The 13,681-nt window shown below is 43.5% G+C and overlaps 1 protein-coding gene across 4 annotated transcripts in view; it reads right to left on the minus strand.

Annotated features, from left to right (window-relative positions):
• The window catches only part of C8H1orf21 (chromosome 8 C1orf21 homolog), a 71,121-nt gene that overhangs the window by 12,990 nt on the left and 44,450 nt on the right, over nt 1–13,681 (minus strand). For all 4 annotated transcript variants that reach the window (XM_072342922.1, XM_072342919.1, XM_072342920.1 and 1 more), the window contains exon 3: nt 12,641–12,735. In XM_072342922.1, coding sequence (XP_072199023.1) covers nt 12,641–12,735 — 95 coding nt within the window. The remainder of the gene's footprint in view (nt 1–12,640; nt 12,736–13,681) is intronic.

Genomic DNA, 13,681 nt, shown 5'->3' on the forward strand with positions numbered 1-13,681 from the left:
AAGGTGAGCAGGAAAGGAAAGCTGAGAAGGAAGGTGGGGAAGCAGCCAGCAGCACAACAGACCCAGCAGCCAGCTCACAGCCTGCAGCTGGTACAGGACTCCCAAAGTAACCTTCACAGAGATAGGAAGGGCATGCTGCAGATGAGGGAGCATGGGAGGCCCATTCTGTGATGTTTAAACCCCAGTGAGATATATCCACTAATAAGAGCAGAAGGAACACACACTCCTTTCAGCCTAAGGCTCCTCTATTCAGATCTTCCAAACGAACACTGGCAGCCACACACCACCTCAAATGTGCAGCTATAAATAAGCAGGCAGTAACACAGCACTGTCCTATTAATGGTCTAGGAGCATTAAAGTCATTCTGTTACTATGAATATGCAATGTTTTAGCGCTGCAAGGGCTGGCCCCTTTGCCTCAGAGGGCCTCGCTGTGCAGCCCATAGGGATGTGCAGGTATCAAACTGGAGTGCTCCTTTGCGACAGGACTTCCATGGTCTCTCCTCTAGCCCATCTACCCATGTCCTCCTGCTCAGAGCACACCAGCTGAGCTATGGGTGACCACCCTGGCCTCTCACCCAGAGCTATCTCCCTCCTCCACTTACATCCATATCAATAGGTGTTCCATGAAAGCAAGCTCACCATATTATCAAGGCTTATCTGGGAAGACAAATGTTGAGATGATTAAGGGGTGTTCTCCTATATTTGGTCTCAGCTATTAGCCTACTGTAAAAGCCAGCCAAGAATTCTTCAAACCCTACCAGAGCTAGACATACTGACCAGAAATATTTGTTGTATCACAGCTCAGCTTCCAAAAAGTAAGATGCTTTACTTCCACAACCAGGAAAACACAAGGTGCAAAGGACAATAAGAAACTGACTTGCTTAATATTGTTGGAATAGATCAGATCAAACGAATCCAAGTGCTCTTAATCCTGTAGGATTGTGGCATGACAAATAAACTTCATTTGGAATCACCAGGCCCTGTGAGTCAAATCAGTCTGGATGATTCAGCCACGCAACTGCTCAATGCTATTCAATTCGTACGAGGCAATGATTTCCAGTATTCAGCAATCAAGGCAGCCTTCTCCTTCAGAGAGCTAGACAGTTTTACCTTGGATTAGATTTATTGATTTTTCCACTGTGTATACAGAACAGTGCCATCAGGCAATTTCAGATGAGTTCACTGACCACAATATTAATGGAATTTGGTAAATTTTTTTTGTTTTCAAAGCACTCATAAAATACAAAATAACTGTGCCTTACAATTATGCATGACCGCAGTGGCAGCTTCTGAAATAAATCCATCTCCAAGAAAAATGAGTTGACAAGGACTTGTCCTTAAGAAGTTTGCCTTTTATATTCATTTACTGCAGGGGGGAGAATCTTCAAGCACAGCTGGTCCTACTCACCTCAGTGAGCCTACCTGTTACAATAAGCTCTGAGAGGGGTTCTGGGAGGAATAAGCATCTCTTGGAGGCCACAGGTAACTCCTCGCTGTTTTATTCAGCGCTCAGACTCTCACTCATCACAGTCAAGGTAAGATACCATGTTAGCTACAAACAAAATCTGAGTTTTGATCTTGGCAGATGTGCAGATGCTCAGTTTAAAAGCCACAATGGTTGCTGTAAGATCATGACTTTCACCCATCAGACCTGCAAGCTGTAACGCTCACCCATCTAAACAACATATTTACCAATACACAGTGAAGAAAATGCACCAAAAACTGACTCTTGATTGGAATCAGAAGAATACTTTAAAGCAAATCAAGTGTAAATACTCCATTCTGAAATAAAGGTTAATTTAAAGAAGACAAGAAAACAGGCTCAGTTTTGACAACACCTAATGATGAAGTTCACTAGTTACATGTCTGCACTAACTGATCAGCTTGGCTGAATTTGATCTTTAACTAACACTGAAGTGTTGTATAACGAAAGCAGTCAGTGCCCTTCATGCCACAGCAATAAAACTCGCTCCCAAAATTCACCCTTGGGCTCTCCATTATGCTTCACAATATAAGCTTCTATTTTAGAGCAAACATCCATCCCATGGTATTAGCATTTTTAGAGAAAACCTTTACAAGTCAAAAACGTTGTAAACAGTACTTGAAACCCGCATTCCACTGATGTGGAAGCTGGAACAAGGATGCTGTTAACAGTCTGCCTGCCCACCATTTTGCTAATGGTGCCCACTGCAGACCTTGCTTTGCAGTCCCCATACGCTCTCCCTTCCCTGCCAGCTCTCAGCCCTCTCATTACTCTCCCAATGAGCTCAAAGCGAGAGCAGAATAACGATTTGGTATCTTCTACCCCAGTGTTAAGTTCCTCTAAACTCAATTAATCACAGGAACCTCTGGCAGCTCACAATTTGCCAGCAAGATATACCACAGTAATAAGTGATTTCACATTCTGCTTTTGAAGACAAGCTATTAAATTCACATACTGTACTACTTTAATCAAGAATAGTTAATTAAGTTGTTCCCTTGATACAATTCTTTAATTATTCTGCACCAGTCATACATCACTTTTATAGAACTCAGACTGTGGCCATGATGCATGTTTGCAATCTGTCTTTCCAAATGAATCTGTCAGCATTTGTAAACTCAGAGCATATCCAATACATTCTGTCTCTCCAGTAGCTGAGCCAGAAGTTCAGGGAAACCGAGGACTGGATGGGGAGTGACGCTGGAGTATCACTTTGCAAAGGGGTTTCAGGGAAAAGCTGAATGACAGATCCCACTGCAGGTTGCAGACAGCACAATCGCAAGGTCTTCATTATTATTTTAGTGCTTTGTATTTGTACACCTTTTATTTCTTTAAGTCAGCTCAGCTTTATGGTCTATGCCGTTATCATAAAACCAAGTTCAATAACTGCACGTAGTAATGATCATCATACATAACTCAGGATTCGTAAGAACAGGCCATAAAACCAGGGAGATCTATAGTGCCAGATTACCAAAACATTAAGATATGACAAGAATCTAAAGTCTAAATTTATAGCGATAATTTGCTATTGCATTATCTGAGCTCAAGGGCAGGCTAATGCAATGCTTTTCTAGGAAAAAAGCCCTCACACACAGCAGCCATGGGAACTAGATTTGAATCTTTTCTGTTTTAAAGCAGCCATAGAAGTAGAATATGAAAACAAATGGCATCGCTATTTGGTTGTGTGACTTAATCAGTAAACAAACAAACAAACACGGAACCATAAAAGAAAGAAAAAGTTCTATAAAGCAAATAGGAAAACAAAACGGCACAGGGATCCCCAGCAGGGAACACTGACACTGTGCTGTGAGAACATGCTAAATACTTATCCTAGGAAAACAGGGAGACAGAGGAGACATGGAGAAGACATGTTCTCCCATCTGGCCTTTCATAACTGTACACCAAGACGAACCAAGCCTTTCTTGCTTGCCCACATGCCCACTTCAACATTTTTACTTAGGATTTTTTAACAGCTAACAAATGAGGTTGATGTAAATCAGGTATTTTCACTCTCGCACCACTTTATGGACTCTATTTATAAAGCTCTGCATCCTTCCTTCTCTATGGAAATGTCACCACTGTTATTAATAACATTCAGATTTAGAAGGTGCACAACTCAAAGCTCAGAGGCAGGAGCCTCACAGAACAACGATCTAACACGGGACCTGCTGGATCTATAGAGGCTCCATCAATCTCCCCCTACATCTGCAGACAAAAAGAGAAGCACTAAGGTCCCTCATTATTTAAATGAAGATAAGAAAATATCCCATGCCGTGTTTTATTTAACTGAGCAAACAAGTGCAGCCAGAAGAACAGCTTCCAAAAGACAACCAAGCCCATGAGGCATATGTGAATCCACTCACTTAAGACTCTGAATGGGCAAGGCATGAGCTTTTCATGTGTTTTTCCCGTTTAACATTCAGGCTTGTTTAGATAAACTCATAGATGTGTTTATTTACATATCAAGATAGAAAGGTATATTTGGGGATTTTAAGCAGAGGAAAAATCTTTCACAGTAATCATTACCTGAAAGCATACTCAGCTTCAACTAAAGAAACGTGTTCTAACATTGAGAAACATTTGTAATTAAACCTCACCTTTAGATCATTTCAGAAGGAGTTACAAGCCTAATTAGCATTAGCTGAGAAATCGCTCATGTCCTGAAATTCCTAAAGCAAAGCACCCACCACAGACACCTGCGTGCCCACTGCCCCACAGCCAGTAGGGCTCAGCCCTGGCTCACTGCACTGAGCCCCACTTCTCAGCATTGTGGCTGGCTGCAGACACAAGCTCCCCTCCAAACTCCATGTCTATAACACGGATTGAGACAACAATTGCTAAAATCTCTCTCTCTCTCTTTCTCTATTTTGTTTGATTAAAAGAGCACCATGGCTATTCTTAGAGGAGCTGCAGCTAGCAAACGCTTGGCTGGCAGCTAGCCACAGCTTGCTGCAAGGCTGAGCAATGCTGACTGATACTGTGCCACAGCACAAGCTCAGTGAAGGATCTCTGCTTGCATTGTTGTGTTCCTTTTTTAAAAGGAAGATGCAGAAAACCAGCTGAATGCACGGCACGCTGTGAACACGCTGTGCTTTGGGAAGAGCTGCCACCATCTCGTTTCTGCCATCACTGCCGTCACCGCGTGACTGAAGCACTGCTTTGTTGCTGAGCATTTTCAGCAGGAAGGAAATGAATGGAAGCATTACTTCAGTGCTCCCATGCGGATGTTGATCTTCAGGAAAGCTGGGCAGGATGGAGTAGCTTGCAGAGGAGCACCAAACCCAGGAACACACAAGCTCCTAAATTTCTGCACTTAGCCAAGCTCTTATATAAAGAAAACAAGGTATGTTTTGACTTTGACTCCTGAAGACTATGAAGCAACTTCAGTGTGGCTGGTTTCAGAGTGCAGCCATTTGGAAGGATTGAGTGCTTTCTATATTTAACTCAGGTTTGCTTGCTAAGGCAACAACTCTCTGCATGCACCCCAAGCCTAAGAAGAGATCGGTCAAACACACAGCATTTTACTAGCTGTAGGATTTTCTGAGCATGTCTCAAATCCTGAAACCATCCCCTGCTGCCACACATCCCCATTACAGCAGCCCCCTCTCCATCACAGCAGCTGCCTTTTACCAAACAGCTAAATGAAGGAAGAAAAGCAAGGGAATGCAGAAGCCTGGTGGCACGCTCCCTCCTACACTCATCCAAATCATCCCCCACATTGCAGCCGTGCATCCTGGTACTGGGGAAGGAAGGCAGTGCATCATGCTTTCCTGTGTGGCTACATTTTTATTTTCTCCAGTGTTTGTCTTTTATTTTATACTGCAGGATTTGGAAACTTACCCCCAAGTTGCTCTCCTGGAAGCAAGTGAATTTGGAAATAAAAGTGCTGGTTTAGATGCAATAGTTTGGATGGATAGAAGTTACATGGGATTGAAGGGTCGGATTTCTTTATGCTGTGTTCACAAAGCAGAACAGCCAATTCTGATTCCCAACTACTGCCTTCAGGCACTGCTGTAATACAAACTGCATTTTCTATTTAAATGCATATAGATAAGCACAAATACAATATTATTACATTATTAAAAATCATTGGGTTTGCGTTCCCAGATCAGGCAGTTTGTTTACTTGCCTAAAGCTGCCCACCTTTGATGCTATCCCATAGCAAGATCCCACCTGAGATAAGGCAGTGAGAAGCAGCACTGATTGAAAAGGGCGAGTGCAGAGTGAGTAAGGGAGATGAAAGTGCAGTACAGTGGATCCATGTTTCGATTCAAATACTTTCTCTTGCAGGAGCAAAGAGCAAATAATATAAAGCCATAGAAGGTTTTCTGCCTGGTAAGAGCAAACGGATTGCTTCAGTAGGTTGCTTAATGGCATAGCATTGCTTTGTTATCTGTGTTCATTTGTACCCAACATAATTAAGTATTCATGTGTATGCTGTATTGTTTGCATCCCAGCAATGACACCGAGGGGAGTGAAGCACCATGCAGCTCACATATCGGTCATGCAAAGCCTGACCCTGCATGTAAAGGCAGTTCCAGCCTCCAGCCGTCTGGCTATAAACAGGAGCACGGGCACCAGCTCCAGCCACAGGAGGTTAGAAACACTGCACCAATGCCATCTGTCAGGCAGAGATTTCCTTTTTCTTATATAGAAAAAGGAAAATAAAATAAAATCCTTTCATTTCAGTTAGTATCCTGAAAAACTCCTGAAAAAGGTACAACGAGACCTGGATTCCCCAAGCTGTGTCTCTGAGAGCATGCTGTAGATCAGGCTGAAGAGCTAAAGCCAGCAAAAGCAAGGGAATGTGGCTGGCAAGCTTCCCAGCAACCATCTCCACATACCCTTCCCTTGGCTCTAGAGAAGGCACCATTACACTGGGGTATTTCTGTAGCCCCAGCACTAGAGCATGGTCCCACAGCAAGCCTGAACTGATCAATGCCACAATTCTTATTCCTCCAAGTACTTCTCATTCTGAGTTCTACTGCAAGCTGCTTTTCTTACCGAACAGCCCAGAGGAGTGAAAAGAGAACGTACTAAAAATAATTTAGGCTACGAATACAGTCTCATATGGATTGGATATTGGAAAATATTTGAGTTGTTTTCCTAAGAAAGGAGACAAACTCTCTGAGCTTTCAGCAGCTCTTCATGCAGAGGCCCTCCAGAGCCCAGGCCTGTCCCAGCAGCTCCATGGCCAAGGAAGATGCCCTGTTTCTTGCACGTCACTCATGGGGATGCAGTAAATGCCACCCCAGAAAGACATCCAGCATGGACACAAGGCCTGTTCTGCTCCAGACAGCTGTAAGGTGTCATTGTTTTGCTGTGTTTCAGATCAGGCTGTCATCAACCTCAGAACACAGAGTAAGCAGTCTGTTCTCTGACAGCATGAGCAAACCTCATCCTTTTGGAACTGCCCATCCTCACTTTCAAGTCTGAGCTCTTAATCTGTATGAAGACATCACAGCTCCATGTGAGCCAGACACATTCCTGCTACTGGGACCACCACACAACTGTCCTCCAGGCCAGAGGATCTGAGTGAGGTTGTGGGCTGAAGGTTGAAGGCTGGAGGGAAAACACAGCCAAGGAAGCACCTGTGGAGGAGACCAGCACTGCAGAAGGCACAGCACACAACACCCCATGAGGCTGACCTGGCACCTACTGATGAGAAGAACCTGCCTGAAACCAACACTTCATGTCCCACCCCTCAAAAGGCAACCATCTTGTCTTCAGTACAGCAAAACCAGCAGATTCAGTTTGAGTCTGAATGAGCACATCCCAGCCATCAGCTCCCAAAACGTCCTCCTCCAGATGCACTGCCGTATTCAAACTTAATTCTTCAAGTAAAGCTCAGAGACCCTCAAGCTCTCAAAGGAAAAGAATAACAGCTCTATAAAAAGCAGAAAAAGGTTTCTAGCCCTTAAGATCGCAGAAGACTCATTGCACATCCCAACAGAGTACTCTGTGGCTTAATTAACAGAGGGTGGAGACTGAAATACAGACTAGTCTGAAACAATGTACCTGGAACATGCTTAGTTTTAATATTGCTTCTGATTTGCTAAAAATGTTAATAGCATCAACTTACTCTCTTGATTTTCAGAAGTCAGATACTAAGAGAAAAATTAATACCTCTTCCATCGAAAATTTTTATGGGATCCAGAGGAAATTAATACTTACTGCGACCATTTACTTTGATCTCTGTTACAACATGCGGTGACCCGTAAGTTAAATGAGCTCAAACTGACACAAATTCATTAAAAGAAACCATTCTTTGAAGAATATCGCTGCAAATTTAAAATGAAATAGCCAATAGGGATAAAAGCTAATTGCGTGGTGTTTAAAGTAACGGATTCCAGTAACAACGTTCTTTCCATGCACCGCTAAATCCGCTTCAAGTGCCTTCCTCCCAAAAGGAAGCAGGCGCATGAAAACTGAAATGCAGTGCTTACTTCCTTCTTTACTACCGATATCAGTAGTTCAGCATTTGTCTAGAACCTGAAATTCTGCAGAAGTCCAGAGGGTGACTTGAAAATGGTAATTTCCCTGGGGGATGCAGAAGGCAAACCGTGAGTACATGCTGGTTCCGATTCTACCAATGAAGACTGCAAAAACGTACCCAATAAGCAACCATGTCCTCCTGCGGGATGTTCTGAATTAACAGTTCACCTTTGCTTGGTGCCACCCATGGCTTGCCTTGCACAAGTGCTGCACTTAGTGGCTATGCCAGGGGGAAAGGTGCTGCCTCTCTTACCCCAGCGTGACCCTTGCCACCTACAGCTGAAAGGAGCTTGGCTCTATGCTCAACTTCACTGAGTTACTTTTACATTTTAATTCCTGGCTTTCATTTACTTACTTATTTTGCAGCAACTTCTTTTGTTTTGAGTTGTTTTCCATAAACTCAAGGCAAGAATGGCCCAAATGGAACATCCTCAAGCAGCCTCTGTGACCTGCTTGCACAGACCTCCTTTGGGGCAGGAGGATTTGGCTGCTGCAGCATCCAGGAGGAAAACATGGTGGGAAGCAGCCCTGCTTCATGTCTCACAACTTCTCAGCTCTTTTCCAGCTCCCAGGCCTGTAGGAGATGCTGACAGAGCAAGGGCTGGGTGCCACAGTAGACTGTGAGCAACCCTGCCACACTACCAAGTCATCCAGTACTGCTCACTTTGCTCTTTCATTATTACTATGCCCCCAGAGCAGCCCCCACTCCCCACAAATGAGGTTTCAATGCTTTTCTCTCCAGAATGACCAATTTTTCCACAAGGTTTTGTGCTCAAATCTCAACTCAACAGCCCTCAGCATCTTCAAGAGTTTTGCTGAGCAGGTGTTACATCTGGAAAGAATGGAGGAGAAAGGAAAATGGGGCAGAGAAGCTAACAGTCACTTCTGCCTAGGCAAACAGACATCCAGCCCTGACAGTAGACAAGGAAACAAACCCATGCAATTGCTGCAGCAGGGCAGACAAAAACCAAAGAAGCCTCTTCTTGCTAAGGATACAGGCCTGTGGTCTCAGGTGTTTCAGCTTTAGTTTCCCTGATACACAGAGTGCGATGGGAGTCCCTTCACAATGCTACTGTTGCAAAGTGGCTTAGAATAAATCATTCAGAAACCTACAGTCTAAAATCTTGATGCCACAGTATACTTAAAGATGATGCTCATTTTAATTTGTATAAAGCTCTTTGACAATGTATTACAATTAATATATAGACTTACACATTTCAAACACAGCAAGTTTAAGCCTGTCTAGAAACAATGAGCAGAAGTGGAGTTAAACCCTTTAAAATATTGAACTAATTGTATTATATACTGGATAACAAAATACAGAAGCTCCAACAGGTAGTATTGTGGCATGACAGATAAAGAAACAATTCCTCTTAGTAAAAGGTACAAATGCAGTCAAGAACTGAACTGTGATAAATATCGAGTCAACCTTCTAACACAAATTTAGATATTCGATGCTCTCAGAGGTCTCTGTACTACTGCAGTGTCTCAAAGGAAAACTGATACTCATCAAGTTTCCAAAGCTGCATGAATACAGCACAGTGGAAACCTATCAGTGCTCCAAGAAGATGGCAACAAGGATAACTGAATGAGTTTTATGATGAATGCTAAATAGGCTGTTATGATCATCCTTAGAAAGGACAGTAAGTCCTTTCTAAACAAAAATAAGTAAATAAATAACGTAGGCCTTTAGAAATAGTAAAAATGTGTTATTTATTTCTGCTTGTATTTTTTTTTTAGAATAAATTTAACTTTTTAAAAGATCGATACTTGCTGATTTTTAGCATTTTAGCTCTTCAAGGTAATGAAGTAGCCACAATCAGCTTTTGCTTGCTTTTAAACCTGAAAAAAAAACTCGGATCTGAGTAACCTCAGTAAACCTCAAGTTGGTACCAACCTTTAGTTTGGCTAACACAAACCCTTGAACTCTTTCCAGTACTGAATAAACAGCTCATACTGCCCTCAATTATAGGGAACCACATGAAGGTCAGGAAGATGCTGCTGGCCCTGCAGAGAGGCAGCCTCCATCCCCATCAGTCCCTGACCCCACAAACCCCTAGGCAGATCCTGCTGGTGTGCTCACCTCTTCCCCTGCACTATGACATCTCATGAGCAAATCAGCCCAACATCCTTTCTCTTCAGAGGACCTACAAGGTCATCTGGTCCAACCGTCCTCCCATTACCGTAGATACAGCAAACCACTAAACCAGATCTTGTAGCTCCTCATCCAAATGCCTCTTGAACACTGGCAGGGACGGCGATTCCACCACCACCCTGGGCAGCCATTCCAGTGCCTGACCACTCTTTGAGAGAAAAAGTTTTTCCTTATGCCCAATCTAAACTTCTTCTAAACCAACTTGCGGTCATTTCCTCGGGGCCTGTTTGTTGTCTGGCAGAAGAGGCCAAAGCATTTCTGTGATACAGTGTCAGCCCTGCTCCAGTTGTGAGCCCCGACTGCCCTGCAGGAGGAAGCCAAGAAGATGGTGTCCCAAGAACAGAGCTTTGTCGAACCCCCATTGTCAGCTCCACATGGGACAACACCATCTCCTCCAGCCCCATTTCAGGAGGAGATATGAGTTAGCAGCTGTGACAACAGCAAAATGTGGAATTAAGGAGGGGGGGAGGAGGGAAAAGGGCTGGCTGATTCTCCCACCACATTTCCTTGTTCCAAACATTTCTGTTGCCTGGAAATGTCTGATGAGAAGATGGGATTATGTAAGTGTTTGTCAGCTTTTCACACGTTAAGAAAACTAAAGCCTGAGTGATGGGTAGCTTAACCCATCCTCTAGGCAGTGAACTAAACACCCTTACTAAGGAGAAGTGAAACACCCTTAAAAACCCAGGAATGAAGACTTGACAGTTCCCAGGATTAAGAGCTGCATGCTGTAATCTCCTTACAGTAAGATGAGGAAGAGGGAAATACTGTCTTTTCGGTGTTCAAGAGGGTTTTTGTTTTAAAGTATATACAGCCTGTCTGACCAAAGACTTTCTTGCATTATTCCCTTTTTTCCTCCAAGACAAAAAAGCTCTACTATCTCTCCAGCTCCACATTAAGTTATACTTTCCACCAAGTCCACTGCTCTCATCAAGCATCAATAAGCATCAACAAGCCCCGTGCTATAGAAATGTCTCTTGCTAAATTTCATCAGACTAACACTTAAGTGCTGCCAGAAAGCAGTCACCAATCAAAGCACAAAATGTTGGCAAATGCTGCGTCACCTCATCAGACCTGTGCATTCCTGAACTCTTCCTGGTTGCCACTCAAGAGGTGTTTTAACCTTCTGCCAAAGCCCTAAATGCAGCTGAAAACTTAACACATTTTTTAAGCTGATAGGCTTTTTCCACGGGAAAACGGGAGCACAACAAAGCACCAGGTCTCTGAAATAAACAAACATTCTCACAGTCACACTCCTCCCAGCTCAAAACAAAGGTGCTTACGTTGCAGTAATGCTGAGGGCACTGCGGATGCTACTAGGAAAGGTGATGATCTCAGCAGTGCTTAGTAAAAAATTCCCAGCACCCTACTGCAAGCTGAAGCTGTGCCATCCACTGGAGCACCAGCAATGCAACGCTGCAGGTAGCACAGGGCTAATCTGGAGAGCAAAGCAGAAATCATGTTGTGTGCTTCTCAAGCACCTGCATTAGGATATTACCCAGCAAAATAAACTGCTGCACAGTGCAAGAAGACGTGTCGCTGTTTTGTACTGCAAGCACGTGCTTCTAGAAGAGGGATGGAAGGCAACCGGACTGCCTGGAGCTTGCTCACCCTCCTCCACGCATCTTCAGCAAAAGGAAAATTCATGGTGGCTTTTTGTTTAGCTTTACACTGATGGCAAAAAGCAAATCTCGAGCTGGTGATAACGATTACAGGTCCACCAAAATCTGCTGCTGATGTTCCCCATTTGGTCTTACTGATGGGGGGAGGAGAAAAAAAAAAATCCTACACAAAGAAAACTGTGAAGAATGAGTGGAACCAGATGCGGAATTCCATACACAACCATTACTGTGAAATATCTTCAAAAAATTAAACTGGGCAAAGCCCCGGCTAGCCTATTACCAAACCTATATTCCTCCAGCTTCAGAAGAGGGGAAATGACTTCTGACAAACACTCAGACATGACTTAAGCCACCTCAATGGCATCCCAGCTATTTCTAGTTGTACTGAGCTGGCATCTCCTTCCTAATGGTGAGATGGTAAGCCAGCAAGGTGCTCCAGTCATGGAAAGCACAACACATGCAAAACGATTCCTGCAGCTGCCCTGCTGTACTGCTTTTTATGCTTTGAATGGTGAATTAAAAGATGTAAAACCACGAAGCACAGAGCAAACAGCATCTACTTAAGTAGGTCATTTTATCATGGCAGGGTTCTGCCGCTTTACCACCAACTCGTTTGCAAGACAGACACACATATTTCAAACCACATATATTTACATCCACAAAGGAGGTGAGTATAATCATGGAAGCACTCCCAGCAGAGCATAATTCAGGAAGACAAGCAGGAAGCAAAGTCATATTTCACACTGCCCACGTGATCTTCACAGACAGGTATGGCACTGTCAGGAAAGTCCTCTTGCTGCAGGCTGAATGTGCTGCACGTTGTGTATTTCATTACAAAAACACAGCCACGTTATTTCATTAGAGAAGTGACAAGTTCAATCCTTACCAAGTTTTCTTGGTTCCTGGCTGCTATTTTCTGATCATCTTCTCCCCCATTTTTCATGTATTTGACCTCTTCCACTGGTTTGATCCTATACTCATCTGAGCACCAAGAAAAAAAAAAAAAAGAAAAAAAGAAAAAAAAAAAAGGTTTTGAACCAGTGTAGTTCGGCAAGCAGGAAAAAAGAAAAACCCCAAACCAGAACAGCTGTCTAGAGAAGGCCCTCATCCAGAAAGGTAACTAAAACCCACATGTCTGTAGCTTGAAACGGGACTGCTACCAAGTATGTTTTTGGCTGAAGCTTCAGTCTGGCCTCTAGAAATGGGTGGGCAGCTCTCCTGTCTGGCCCTGTAAAGAGTGGATACTGGGTATATGAGAGGACATGCTCTTCCCAGTCTGCCTCATTTTCTGTATAGATCATCTGAGTGTAAGAAAGCTCTTGGCTTCTGCAACAGGTTTTTCACTGGCAGTGGGCAAGCAAGCAATACACGTAGCTACCATGCAGAGGCTGCTCCTGTATGTTCTTTGCATTAAAAATAAAATAAAAATAGAAATCAAGCGATGCTGCAAAAGGCAAATTAAAAATAAAGTTACAATCTAGGAAAAAAAAAAAAAAAAACAAACCCAAAACCAACACTACAGAATACTGCATTTTTTCCATTATTCTTCCTGCACTGTTTCAATGGAGCTAAAAGGTTCCCCATGACAGACAGCATGTTCTCAGACAACTCCCTCCCCCACTCCGCACAACCATTTTTCCTACATGTGAAAGTCACCCCAGAGAGATCCTACATGAAAACAAGGGAAAAGAGAAGTAAGAATCCTGCTTTGCCCTTCCTACTCTATTGGCTACGTGCTTCAGCTTTTCAAAGACTGAATTCCCAGCTCCAGTGCCAGTCCTGCAATGTCCTGTGGATGCTAACAGCATCACTCAGAGTTGAATAACAGGCTTTTCTTTACTTGGACACAACATTCACCACCTCCCGTGGATTATGGCAAATGAGGTTCTCTGTGCCTGAGACATTCAGCAGCAAGCTTCCCAAAAAT

This window comes from Excalfactoria chinensis, chromosome 8, assembly GCF_039878825.1.
Source record: "Excalfactoria chinensis isolate bCotChi1 chromosome 8, bCotChi1.hap2, whole genome shotgun sequence".
Classification (NCBI taxonomy): Eukaryota; Metazoa; Chordata; class Aves; order Galliformes; family Phasianidae; genus Excalfactoria; species Excalfactoria chinensis.